The sequence below is a fragment of the Puma concolor genome, chromosome D4 (assembly GCF_028749965.1).
Source record: "Puma concolor isolate L17-30 chromosome D4, mPumCon1.1.hap2, whole genome shotgun sequence".
Taxonomy (NCBI): Eukaryota; Metazoa; Chordata; class Mammalia; order Carnivora; family Felidae; genus Puma; species Puma concolor.
The window spans coordinates 83,786,702-83,801,261 of NC_141679.1; the positions used below are offsets into that span (position 1 = coordinate 83,786,702).

Genomic DNA, 14,560 nt, shown 5'->3' on the forward strand with positions numbered 1-14,560 from the left:
ATGTGGGCAAGAAATTCTGAGATCCTAGGTACTTAAGTGTGGTCTACCATGGAAGGGTTCAGGCTCTAAGTGGGCATGTCCCATGGGCTCCACAGACTCTCTGCCCCACAGAAGATGGCCAAAGCAAGGCCCACTGAAGCACAGGGCCAGGGAAGAATTCCTCTTGCCAGGAACAATATTTCCTTAGACCCATGCAACATTCTATTTCTTAGCCTGGACAGCAGTAACATGGGCACTGACTTGCTAATTGTTTGTTAAAATGTACATATAAGTTTCATGTACTTCTTGCCACAAATAATGGGATAGACATCATGTGCATGCTGATCTGATACACAATATCACAAAGAGACCCCTGCCAAAAATCCATAACCTGAATCTAATCATGAGATGATCAGATCCAAATCTAGGGACTTTCTGCAAAACAACAGACCTAACTTCTTCAAAATGTGTCTGTCATAAAAGGTAAAGAAAGACTGCAAAACTATTCTTTACTGAAAGAAACTAAATACATGTGAAACTGAATGGACTGCATGATCCTGAATCGGATTCTGGATCAGAAAGGAAAATGCTATAAAGGATACTACTGGGACAACTGATTACATTTAAATATGGACAACTGACATTATATCAACATTAAATTCTCTGATTTCAGTAATTGTACTAGAGTTATGTAAGAAAATTCTTAGGAGATATATGGTGAAGTAGTTAGGGGTAGAGGGTCATTATGTCTGCAACTTATTCTCAGATGGCTCAGCAAAAATAATATGTATACACATACAGCGTGTTAAAGCAAATATGACAAAATGGTAACAACTGATGAATCCAAGGAAAGGGCATACGCACTTGACCATTCTTATAACTTTCATTTTTTTTTAATATTTTCATAATAAGTTCTCAAAATACAATAAAGGGTTAAACAAGAAAGACGTTGTCTATGGGAAGAGGAACCAGGTGACTGGGTAAGAGAATTATGGTAAAGACTTTACATTTTGCCTATTTTTCCATCATATTGGTACGTTTCGCATTTTGTTCATATTCGAAAAAAATTTCATCTTAACTTCAGGGGGGGGGAGAAATCCTAGAACATTGCAAGAGGAAATATTAGCAACTGTAGAAATAAGAAAAGGTTTGTCCTTAAATCTGTCAAATCATAGCCATCGTCAAATGGTCACTCTGTAAAGTGAGCCTACCGAGAAGCTGCTGAAGGGGCATACCTAATAGCAGATGCAGAATAAGAGGCATAACTTGACATGGATATTAACATTCTACTTCTGGAATGACCACAAATTTGTAACATGTTTCACAGCCTTCATTCCATAATCCAGAAAGTGAAGCACACAGTTATCTCACTTTTGATATTAAGAGAAATTCATGCATTTTAATATTAGTGACCTTCTGCAAAGCCCTGCAGGTGACATGAAGAGATGTGCCCCACATGGTCACTGCCCTCAACTTAGCAGAGTAAAGAAGACTTGAACCAAAAATCTTGGTTATCCCACACAGTAGCTATGTGATCTTGGGAAGTTATTTGACCAGAGATTCCATTTTCTCATAGGTATAATGAAGATGCCACCCAGCTACCTTTAGAGGGCCGTTGTAAGGATGGACTATGTAGGTCAAGCACATAGGACAACAGAACAACAGAACAACAGAGACTGAACCAAAGGCAGCTATGTCAGGAGTGTTACAGTCTGACATAATGAAACTGAAAATCTTGCATAGCCAATTAAGAGCATAACTATCACTGGAATCCTGATTATTCCAAGTTTCTAATCCAAGTAAATTCACTCCCCTTAAAACACCAAGTAATATAACACAATCGTCTGTGTGTGTGGACCAAGAGTTGCTCCCTGACTACCTCTGGCAAATGCATCACTCTCTTCCTCACCAAGAAAAAGAGCACGAGGTTAGAGGGTTATTTTTTTCTCATTAACCAAGAAAGATTTTAGGTTGAGAAATAATATACTCAGCCTTTGCAAGATACTCTTACTTTATCAAGACCCTGTTTGTCCAGGAATACATGTCCAAATTATTCCAAAAACTAAAGCCAGAGGAGGTACTTCCTTCAACTAATTTCCAACCTTCTTTTACCTGCAGACATAAAACTTATACTACATTAAATCCATTTCAAACATCTTCCAGTTTAGTGGCCGCGATTGCCCTTTATATTATTTTGTAACCTAATTCTTAGCCTTCCTCATTAGCAAGGTGACAATAGTTCATATTGAACAGCTGACTTCCAGGCATCTGTGAAAGATACAAACCGAAACCCAATGGTTACAATGAAAAGAGTCATGTTTCAAGCCTCTTATAGCAGTGACTCTAAATTGTTCACTGTGCTTATTCTCCATTCCTTGGGATGATGCGGGCACATATAAAAGGAAAAACAACTAAACATAAAGATAAACCACTGTTTGAAATATCTGCATACCCCACATGCACAGCTATCTCACACAATAAACATATCATAATGGAACGTGCAAATACCTGAAAGAGTGCCACCTGTCCTAGGATAGGCCACTTCAACATACACTTCAAACGTGGTCTCTGGGTTCTGCCTACAAAAGAAACAGATCGTGATTACTGACAAGGATTGAGGCAGCGTGGTACAGAACATGTGGGCTATGGTATAAAGCAGACCTTCATCAAAATCATTAGCTCCACAACTTAGTAGCTTTAGCCAAGGTCCTCAACTTCTCTGAGCCATGCCCTTCCTCATTTCTAAAATGAAAATACCTAACCAGAAGAATTATTGTGAAACTTAAAACACACAAAAACTGTCTAGGTTCAATGCCAGGCAAATAACAGGCTAGCCGTTACTATGATTTCATAGGTGTCGTATTTTGAATTTACACAGCTGTATCTCCAAAGCCACAGGTAGAATTCTGAGGAAACTCAAACCCAGGCAACACTAGCACAAAGTAGCTTTCTCACGTATTCCAGGATACAATACATATGATGAAGTCAGCTTGCTTATTTTCACTTAAAGACTGAAACAAGGGGCGCCTGGCTGGCGCAGTCGGTTAAGCGTCCGACTTCAGCCAGGTCACGATCTCGTGGTCCGTGAGTTCGAGCCCCGCGTCGGGCTCTGGGCTGATGGCTCAGAGCCTGGAGCCTGTTTCCGATTCTGTGTCTTCCTCTTTCTCTGCCCCTCCCCCGTTCATGCTCTGTCTCTCTCTGTCCCAAAAATAAATAAACGTTGAAAAAAAAAAAATTTTAAAAAAAAATAAAATAAAATAAAAAAAAAAAGACTGAAACAAGAGAAACAGTACCCTACACCACTAGGCTATTACGAAGACAAGACGCTAATCTAAATAAAAGATACCATTCCTGGGGCACCTGTGTGGCTCAGTCGGTTAAGCGTCCGACTTCGGCTCAGGTCATGATCTCGCGGTTCGTGGGCTTGAGACCCACGTCGGGCTCTGTGCTGACAGCTCAGAGCCTGGAGCCTGCTTCGGATTCTGTATCTCCCTCTCTTTCTACCCCTCCCCTGCTCATGCTCTCTCTCAAAAATAAACACTAGAAAAAAAAATTTTTCTTAACGTAACATTCCCACAAAGGGGGCTTCACCAGTATCGGCAATGGCAAGCATATGAGTGTTCATTATTATATCCTTTTACCTCTTTATGTCATAAATATTTCATAATAAGTTTGAAAAAGATCACAGCACTAACAGGATATTAACAGTTGTTAATTCTGAGTGACGAGAACATCGGGTTATATTATCTTTGAATTTTCTCTTTGATTCTGAAACTATAGTAAAAAGGTATTTCCAGATTGGGACACTTGGGTTGCTAAGTGTCCACTCTTGATTTTGGCTCAGGTCATGTTCTCTCACAGTTCGAGAGATAAAGCCTCCAAGCTGCTTGGGATTCTCTCTCCCTGCCCCTCCCCCACTCTTCTCTCTCCCTCCCCCGACCCCCTCCCTCTGTCAAAATAAACAAACATTTAAGGGGCGCCTGGGTGGCTCAGTAGGTGGAACATCCGACTTAAGCTCAGGTCATGATCTCCAGGTCCATGAGGTCTGAGTTAGAGTTAGAGCCACATCAGGCTCTGTGCTGACAGCAGAGCCTGGAGCCTGTTCTCACTCGCTCTCTGTCTCAAAAATAAACATTTAAAAAAATGATTAAATGAAATTCAGATTGACTAAATTCCAGATTGACTGAAAATCATTAAGAAAATGTTATACTTTTAATTTTTAATGTTTATTTATTTTTGAGAGACAGACAGAGCATGAGTGGGGGAGGGGCAGAGAGAGAGGGAGACACAGAATCCGAAGCAGGCTCCAGGCTCCGAGCTGTCAGCACAGAGCCCGACGTGGGGCTCGAACTCACAAACCGTGAGATCATGACCTGAGCCGAAGCCAGACACTTAACCAACTGAGCCACCCAGGCTCCCCAAAAATGTTATACTTTTAAATGTCTGTAACTGAATTGTATTCTAAACCTGGCAAGGCTCAGAGAAGAAACTGAGTCACCTGGTCAATTCTAAGGGTTAATTTCAATCAAATAAATACTTTGAATTTGCTCAGTATACTCCACGTTTCAAAATAACTCTCATTCATCTCATTTCAACCTCACTATAATCCTATGAGGGCAGGTGGATCAGTTATTACTATTCTCAACATACAGGTGAGGAACCTGAGGCAAAAAGATTCTATGTGACCTGCCAGTGGTCAGAATTCACCCTCCTGGTGCACAAATTCCGTGCTCCACTGATTCTAAGATGAACTTTTTTCCCCACATTTCCACACCTCTTACAATCTATTGCATCTTACAATGCTAAATGGCAGCATTTTTTTTCTTTCTTAGTAATACATATAACAGTGCATTTTACAAATAATGACATCTTAGATTCAATAAAATATGTTAATACTCCCTCTTCTTAGAAGTAAGAGAACTCTGTTTTGTCGATCAAGGGTCTATTTAGTTGTCTTGTGAAGATCATCACTCCTTCACTAAAGAGAAACTTTAAGATTTTGCTTTAAATAAGTACCTACAGTGAAAAGAGTTGGCTGCTCTAAAGTTCAAGGTATTTAAATACAAGGTATTTGGCTCAGGGCTCCTTGATCTTGTGGTCAAGGAGTTCGAGCCCTGTGTCAGACTCTCTGCTGACAGCTCAGAGCCTGGAGCCTGCTTCAGATTCTGTGTCTCCCTCTCTCTCTGCCCCTCCCCTGCTCATGCTCTCTCTCTCAAAAATAAACAAACATTAAAAAAAATTTTTTTAAAGAGCCTTAAAATTTTTTGTGCTTTTTTCCCTGCAGGAGGGTACAAAAAGCTCTACCAGGTCAGCATCCTACGGCCACCAAATATTTGTGGAAAATGTCATATGGAAACATGCCTTTCATTCAAAGGATCTCAAAGTGGAGTGTTTGATGAAAGAAAAGGAATGTTCTTAGGTCATCTAAAGAACATCAGGAAGATTCCTTCTAAGACCTAAACAAAGCTTTCTTAAGCCTATTTTGCAACTGGCTTTATTTCATCTCAAAATTTCATTTGGAAAATTAAAATAACAAAAAATGCGCATAGAAAGGTGTTACATACCAAAGTTTTAAACACTGGAGCTCTGATACACTAACCTGTGCCACTAGCTTGAGGCATTTTGTACAGACCTACTAAGTGAAGAGTGTCCTAACGTTGTCTATACGGTCTCTGCTGCTTCTCCTCCCTTTCTCTAATCCACTTCAACCAGGCTTCTGAACCCACCACAACACTGCAACAACTTGTCACGATTACCAATGACCTCCACATTGCTAAAATGTGCTAAAATGACCAATTCTCAGGGTTTGTCTTAATCTCTCAGCAGCATTTGACACAGGTGATCAATTTTTCCCTACTTGAAACACTTTCTTCTCTTGCCTTCCAAGATATCACTCTCTCTATTGGTTCTCTTCCTACCTTACTGGCTGCTCCGTTACTAATCCCCTTGCATTAGGGTAATGCAAGAGAGGGTAAGCTCCCCTACCCTCGAATTTAGTCCTGGACCTCTCCTGGTCTCCACTCATTACTTAAGATGATCTCATTCAGCCTCATGGCTTTAATTACCATGCAAATACTGACAAGCCCCAAAATCATGTCTCCAACCTTCCCCGACTCCAGACTCCCTTATTCAACTGCCTACTCAACATCCCCACTTGGATAGACATTAGAAGCATTTCTAATTTAACAAATGGTGCTTTTCTTCCTTAAATCCGCATCACCTGAAATCCACCAATTATTCAGACCAAAAAAAACCTGCTATCATCTTTGACTCCTCTGTTCAATATACCACAATCATTTACATGTCATAAGCAGCCAATACCGTTGGTTTGATCTTCAAAATATATCCAGAATCTGAATGCTTCTCAGCATCCCAACCCTACTATCCTTGCCATGTCACCATCATCTCACCTCGATGATTATAATACTCTCCTGACTGATCTTGCTTCCCTCTTGCCCTCCTTCAGTCAGATTTCACCTTAGTGGCCAGTAATCCATTTATTGTAAAGGTCAGTTTATGTTAGGCCTGTGCTCAACACCTCCCCAAAGTGTTCCATATCACACAAAGTCAAAGTCAAGTCTTAGTTCTGGAGATAGATGATGGGGATGGTTGCACAACAAGATGCACATATTTCAAACTACTGAACTGTACACTACAGAAATGGTTAAGATGGTCAATTTTATATGTATTTTATCCTAATTAAAAACAAAACAAAACAATACAAACCTACAACCCAGCAATTGCACTACTAGGCATTTCTCCACGGGATACAGGTGTGCTGTTTCAAAGATACACATGCACCCCCATGTTTATAGCAGCACTATCGTCAATAGCCACAGTACGGAAAGAGCCCAAATGTCCATCGATGGATGAAATGGATAAAGAAGATGTGGCACATATATACGATGGAGTATTACTCCGCAATCAAAAAGAATGAAATCGTGCCATTTGCAACTACGTGGATGGAACTGGAGGGTATTATACTAAGCGAAATTAGAGAAAGACAAAATCATATGACTTCACTCATACAAGGATTTTAAGAGACAAAACAGATGAACATAAGGAAAGGGAAACAAAAATAATATAAACACAGGGAGGGGGACAAAACAGAAGAGACTCATAAATATGGAGAACTGAGGGTTATGGGAGGGGTTGTGGGAGGGGGGATGGGCTAAATGGGTAAGGGGTACTAAGGAATCTACCCCTGAAATCATCTAGCATATGTTGCACTATATGCTAACTAATCCGGATGTAAATTAAAAAAAAATAAAAAATAAAACAAGTTAAAATTAAAAAAAAAAAAATCAAACAAAACTGGGGCACCTGGTGACTCAGTCTTTTGAGTGTCCAATTCCTGATTGCAGCTCAGGTCATGATCCCAAGGGTCCTGGGATCAAGCTATGTGTTGCATTGCACATGGAGTCTGCTTAAGATTCTCTCCCCCTCCTCCTTCCCCACTTACGTGCACATATGTGCACACGCACACTCGCTCTCTCTAATAGAAAAAAATTTTAAAAAACTGAGGAGGGGAAAAAAGTCCTTACAAGGGTCTACATGATCTGGCCTCTATCTCTCCAACTTCATTTCACACATTTCCCCTGTGCTCACTGCACTCCAGCCACACTGGCCTTCTTCCAGCTCCTCAAACACACCGAACTCATTCCTATCTACAGTCTTTGCATCGATCTTCACACGGGTGACCCTTCCTGCCATTCAAAACTCAGCTTCTACTTGACCTCCTCAGAAAGGCCTTCCCCAACACATTCTCTACCATCTAATTTTAATTTTCCACAGCATACCTGTCACAATCTGGATCATTGTCAGTTTCCCTCCTTTGAATGTAAACTGCAGGAGAGCAAGGATTTCATTGATCATACCCACTAGTGTTTCCCAGGTACCTAAGCAGTGCCTGGCACATAATCAGAATCAAACATTAAGTAGAAGGAATAAAGGAAGTACAGACTAGCCTTCCTGGGGTCTGAAAGATTTCAATAAATGACGGAAGTGATTATACACTTCCATGATTGTCAAAATGTGAAAAGAGAGATTTCCAGCCCCCTCCAGAGTTTGGGGACTTGGGGGGGGGGGGGCAGGGTAGGACCCAAGCATAAGCATTTCTAACAAGTACCCAAGTATTTGTTTACTAACAGGTAACAGCAACGCTGCTGGACTAGTGATCTCACTCTAATGAACCATTGATCTAGTTAAATGGAACCATTGATCTAGTTAAATGGATCTAGTTAAAAGAGTTCCATTTATTGGTACTAAATTAACCAAATAATTTAGTACATACAACATAAAATAATCCTAAGGTATACCTCAAGAATCCATCATTTCCACAGCGCTTTTGCAATAAAATGATTTCAAAGAAAAGCAGCATTTGTAGAAGCACTGAAGCTTGCTCCTCTTCTCTTCCTATCCATGGTTACTGCCTCATCCTAATGAGTAATAATAAAACTACCTAAGTTTTTCACTCAGTTCAAATAGCTGCCAGAGTTCTTATTACATGCAGCCAAAGATTATGACAGTTTCTTTAAAAAAAAAAAAAAAAAAAAAAAAAAAGCTGACTAAAAACACTAAGAACAAATTGGACTATAATTATAAGTTATAGTCATGCTTATCCATGATCACTTACATGTTGCCTTATGGAAGAAGTGGTGACTAATGTTGTGACAAGTTATATAACATACCAACAAATATACATAAGTTATTTTAAGGGCCAGTGAAGCCAATGCAGATGGAAGCATTTTCTATTTCTCTGCAAATCAAAAAAAAAAAAAAAAAAAAACAAATTTAAAAGTGTCTCTTCTAAATGCAAATGGCCAAGAGACTCTTAATATTTTCATTAAGCCTATAAACAACTAAGCCTATAACACTTTCCAGAGAGTCTCTGGGACTACCTTGAGACTGCTTATTTCCTCCATTACTCTTCAAGATGCTCAATATTTTTAACTACTTGGCTAAAGGAACCGAAAATCCTATTTCTGTCCTATTAACACTCACTGCTAATTCAGTACACGTAATGATGCTGAGAATACCATATTCGGAGCCAATTTTCCAATATGGACCCAAGTTTTCCCAGAACACTTCATGATCTAGCTTAACATATTACCATGGAAATGTCCTGGTTCTGCCATGATATCCCACTACTAATTGCCTTACATTCGTATACCTCAATGATCTGGAACCCTGCCCACCTGCCAACCAATATTTTTGCCACCCACCCTGATCTCCTGCAGTCTTGTACCCGAACATCCAGCTGGACAGAACTACTTGCAGCCATCTGAACAAACCATGCTCTGGTTCTCTAGTAACATCGCTACTGCACACTTCCACTAGTGACTGTTTCTATGTGCCAGGCGTGATGCTAAGCACTTTGCGTGCATTATCTCAGTTAACCTTCAACCACCCTGTACGTGTTGTTGTCCCATTTAAAGAGGAGGTACTGGGGCGCCTGGGTGGCGCAGTCGGTTAAGCGTCCGACTTCAGCCAGGTCACGATCTCGCACTCTGTGAGTTCGAGCCCCGCGTCGGGCTCTGGGCTGATGGCTCAGAGCCTGGAGCCTGTTTCAGATTCTGTGTCTCCCTCTCTCTCTGCCCCTCCCCCGTTCATGCTCTGTCTCTCTCTGTCCCAAAAATAAATAAACGTTGAAAAAAAAAAAAAATTAAAGAGGAGGTACCGACACTCAGAGGATAAACTAACCACAGTCAAAGCAAGGGAGCAGCTGAATCAACACGGAGCAGCCAAAGGATGATCGAACCACTTTACCATTCGACATTATTCAGGTGCTCTTCTGGGAGGAATAGTCTTTCCGGTCTTTTGCCCTTGACAAATGCACTCATCAAGCCTCGGCTCAGCACTTCCTCTTTTCTGGGAAGCCTTCCTCAATGCCCCATACCCATAACCCAGACTAGGTTAAGAGCCCCTCCTCTACCTTCCCAGGGCTCCCTGTGCTTCCCCCACTCTTGCTGTCCTTACCACATTCCACTCTGATGCAATTACAATTACCCGAAGGGCTTTTCTTCAAAGATTATTTTGAGAGAGCGCGTGCGCATGCACACAAGCAGGTAAGGGGCAGAATCCCAAGCAGGCTCCACGCCATCAACACAGAGCCCAACGTGGGACTCAAACTCAAAAACCGTGAGATCATGACCTGAGCCAAGATCAAGAGTTGGATGCTTCCAGGAGCCCCACACGAGGAGCTTTTAGAAGTCCTAATGCCCCGGCCACACCCCAGAACAATTAAATCAGAATCTCCAGGCATCAGTATTTGTCTAAAGCTCCCCCAACTTATTCTAATGGGCAACCAGTGGAGAAGCACCCATGTACCTCTAATTAAATATCCATCTTCCCCACTAGACTGGCAGCTCCATGAGGGCACCGACTGTCTTCTCATAACCCCAGTCTGACACCTGGCATAGTAAGTGTTTGACGAATGAGTCTTCCTCCAACACCTGACATGTGGTTTCCAACTCCCAATAATTGTTTCTCTGACAAGAGGTAACTTACTGAACACACTGCTTACACATGACTGTTACTCTTTAGAGATATTTTTCTTTGGAGTCAAAGGTATCAATAAGTCACACCTGCTGACAACAGCCTTGGCTCTTAAATACAGAAAAATGACAAACAGCTAAAATGTGTTTGAAAGAAGGGAGGTCTGTTCAGTTCTTGCTTCTGGGAGAATGAAGCCTGAAAGTAAGCCAAGAGAGCATTTCTATTCAATACCACTCTTCTGAACACAATTCTCAGTGATTCACTGGAAGGGCTATGCTCAGTGCTCAGGGCCATGTTCTCAAAATGATTAAGTACACTCAGCTTGAAGTCATGAAACAGACAAAGGCTTTGACAATATTCAGGCAGCAGGAAAGCTTAATGGGTTTTTTTGTTGTTGTTGTTGTTTTAGAGCATCATGCTATTGATCACTCTGCTGGATCATCAGCTTTCAATTAGGATCTACTTTTCTTCAATTACAACGTATTATGAGATTAGGAGAAAAATATAACACTAACTCCTCACAAAATGAATCTTCCCCGCATATGGTAACCATGCTATAATGCTAGGCCCTCATCCCTTCAAGTGCTACTTTGAGCTACAAACTGCAACACAGTGTTAGGACCCCTCGCCCATTTCACAGCATCAAATCTTCACACACTAGATAGCTACTATCAAGCAAAATAGCAACCTAGTCTAATGATCTGACTTTACCACACTGTTTCTTTAGTTACAGACTTATATGCTGAGGAGGCTAAGGTATATTTCAAAATTCATACCAGTTGAACTGTCTTCAAGTTGACAACATAGTCAAGAGAAACTGTATACGCTTCAGAACATGCTAGCAAACATCACCTACTGAACATTGATTCCTTTAAGCCAGACAAACAAGCAAAAGAGTAGTGTTAATATTTCCAACAAGTCTCCATTTGTTTCAGTGAACTCTGAAATTAAAGCCGTTTTCCAGGCCGAAAATGCTGTATCAAAGGGTGCTTTCTAACCCATAACAAGTTAACACCTCCATAGAAGAATGCAGTCATTGTTGAGACTTGTTAGAAAATGATTAACTTAGTTGTGTAATTATACAAACAAGTCGTTTCAAGATTTTACACTTTTCATTTCTAATAATGCTCTCAGGATCAGATTAATAAAGATACACAGATCCTGCTGTGCGAGGACTTTCAAAGTTTCACTTTTCCATATATGCCTATGGAAAGATTCTCATGCCACTATGAGCAAAGCAAGCAATGGAAGAAATTTAGCTGGATTTCAAGAAAAACAGTGCCTGCACACCCCTCAGCCATGTACAATACTCCATACAGTTTTAAGAAATTCTCTGCCGTGCTGAGCTGCAGTGTGAAATAGAGTCTTCAACCATATTTATAACATGTGCAAAGATCGTATCTATTTCACAACTGATAAACTTTGGTTCTTAAAAAATACTTAAAAGCCTCCCTTTCCCTAATGTTTCCTCTGCTCTTTCTGAACAGTTTAGTGCTAAAGTTATTACATAGGCAAAGCAAGGTAGATGTCCATGTGGACAATGGCCCAGTGTGGGGTGTCAGAACCTGAACACGGTGAGGAAAATGTCCCTCAAAGACCCTGACAAGGCATGTCAGAACATGAGCAGGGTAGGAGGACATCCATCCTAAGGGATGGCCTCGCAATACAATGCAAAACCCACGTGGATAAGGAAGACATTCACTCAGGGGGAGCCAGAACTTGAGTGGAGGGAGAAGTGTGTTCACACACAGGGGCAGCCAGGCCAAGGATATTGAAACATAAGTGGAATGAGGAGTGTGCTGCACAGAGGTACATGGGTGTCAGAACCCAAGAGGGTGAGGAGCATGTCCAAGCACAAGGGCACCCTAGAGTGGGGTGTGGAAGCCTGGGTAGGTATAAAGAGGTTGGCCATGTGGGGCTGGGTCAGGCTTGCTCAGCATGATGGAGCATCAGAGTCCAAGCAAGGTACCCACAGGGTAGCAGAGATGGCAGTGGCATTTCAAACCACCAGAGTAGGTGCTGTGATCCGAGGAAAGCAAGGTGAAAGAGGAGAGCATCCACATGGGGTAGGGGTGAAGGGGCAATGTGCCTAATTGGAGCCCAAGACCAGTAAGGAGGGCCTGCTTTCTTACAAGCGAAGTTAACAAGAAACCAGAATTCTGTAGAGTTAGGTTTGAATTGGAAGTATTACTGTGAACTCAAAGTTTTCAATAAATATATCCATAAGGAAATAAAATGTAAATGTAATCTTTTTTTTTTATAAGGGAAGTTTCTTTTAATGTTTATTTTTGAGAGAGACAGAACGAGAGCAGGGGAGGGGCAGAGAGAGAAAAGGAGACACAGAATCTGAAGCAGGCTCCAGGCTCCGGGCTGTCCGCACGGAGCCCAATGTGGGGCTCAACTCACGAACAGTGAGATCATCACCTGAGCTGAAGTAGGATGTTTAACCAACTGAGCCACCCAAGAGCCCCTGTAATGTGACTTTTGAACACACACATATTTCCTGGCTCAGCTGGAAGCAGCAACACCCAATAGCAATGAATATACCTAGTACCCAGACATTAAGTTCTAAATACAATTCTTCTCTAAAAGGAACCAGAACTCCTTGGGGAAATAGCCGATTGCAGGGCTGGGGCAGAGAAAGTACAAGATAAGTTTGGAACATCTTATTGTGTCAGAAAGCAAAGAAGTGCTCAAAGAATGATAGGAACTGTCAAAAAGACAAGCTTGAAAAGGTTCCCGCTGGCCAGATCTGGGGTCATTTGAGCATCAAGTTCAATAATGACATTAACAGATTACTAACCCATCAAATAAAATAGGAAAATGAGTCCACATTGGCATAAGTAAGTGAATAAGTTGAAAACTGAATGAGAAACAAAACACATAGTTTCAAAGTACCTTCCCACAAAATACTAATTGCAAGAGGGAAAACAGTACCTTTTCAGTGTAGAAGTTCAGCAAAACCTACCTTAATTAACTCGTTAAAGTGATCAACTTAAGTAATGAGACAACCTGTTAGAAAGCAATGGGAAAACTAGCATCATTTCCGTGATATTCCTGCCAAAGATGCTTGACCAGCATCTAATCTTAAGAAACCTCAATCAAATTCAAATTGAGGGATCTTCTAAAAAATATTTGGCCTGTAATCTTTAAAAGTATCAAAGTCATGAAAATCAAGAAAAGACTACGAGTTCTTCCAGACTGATGGAAACCAAAGAGACATGACAACTAAATGCAATGTGTGATTCTGACCTGGATTTTTTTTTTTTTTTTTTTTTTGCTATAATAAAAAAAATGTTATTGGAATTACTGAAATGTGGATGGGGTCTAAGGATTAGAGTTGTAATGCATTGATGTTAATTTCCTGATTTTGAGGTTTAGATTGTGGTTTCATAGGAGAATGTCCTTATTTGTAGGAAAAGCCCACTGAATTTTTCAGGGGGCATTAGATCATCACCTCACTTAAAATTGTTTTGATTTGGGTTTTTTTTTTTAAGTTCTTCATATTGTATTACCAACTTTCTGTTAAGATTTTGGTTGTTTAAAACCAAATAAAAAACTTAAAAAACCAAGCCAAGGCGGAAAAACTCACGATTCATAGTGCATTGGATAGAAAAGGGTATTACCTTAGGAATGGGGAATAATTGGCCGTAGGTTGATTATTGCTTCAGTCCCACCTAGCAAATCTTAAAGGCAAGACCCAGAAGGATCAAACTCTTTCAAACTCAACTAATGTAACGTATGAAACAATGTTTTTCAAGATATCAGGCAGCAAAGCACAGCAATCCCTTGAGAGATGCAAAACAAATGAGAAGACCCTTCAATTGCCTCCAATCACTGCCTTAAAGCCAAGATTATTCAGAAAAATAAAAAATACCCCACACCCAACAAAATTAAATACACAATGGCTGGCAGTCAATAAAAAATTACCAGACATGCATAGAATCAGGAAAATATGACCCATAACAAGGAGAAAAATCAACTGAAGACATCCTAGAACTGACACAGGAGTTAGAGTCAGAAGACAGGACATTCAAACCATTGTTCTAACTGTATTCCAAGTGTTCACAAAATTAAGAGACAC

General features: G+C 40.7%; 1 protein-coding gene across 9 annotated transcripts in view; it reads right to left on the reverse strand.

The window, feature by feature from the left end:
* The window catches only part of DENND1A (DENN domain containing 1A), a 515,742-nt gene that overhangs the window by 469,288 nt on the left and 31,894 nt on the right, over window positions 1-14,560 (reverse strand). For 8 of the 9 annotated variants that reach the window (XM_086683990.1, XM_086683987.1, XM_086683986.1 and 5 more), the window contains exon 2: window positions 2,488-2,558. In XM_086683990.1, coding sequence (XP_086540116.1) covers window positions 2,488-2,529 — 42 coding nt within the window. In that variant the 5' untranslated portion in view covers window positions 2,530-2,558. Of the gene's footprint in view, window positions 1-2,487; window positions 2,559-14,560 lie in introns of those variants that run through there. The other variant, XM_086683989.1, reaches the window with a different exon arrangement.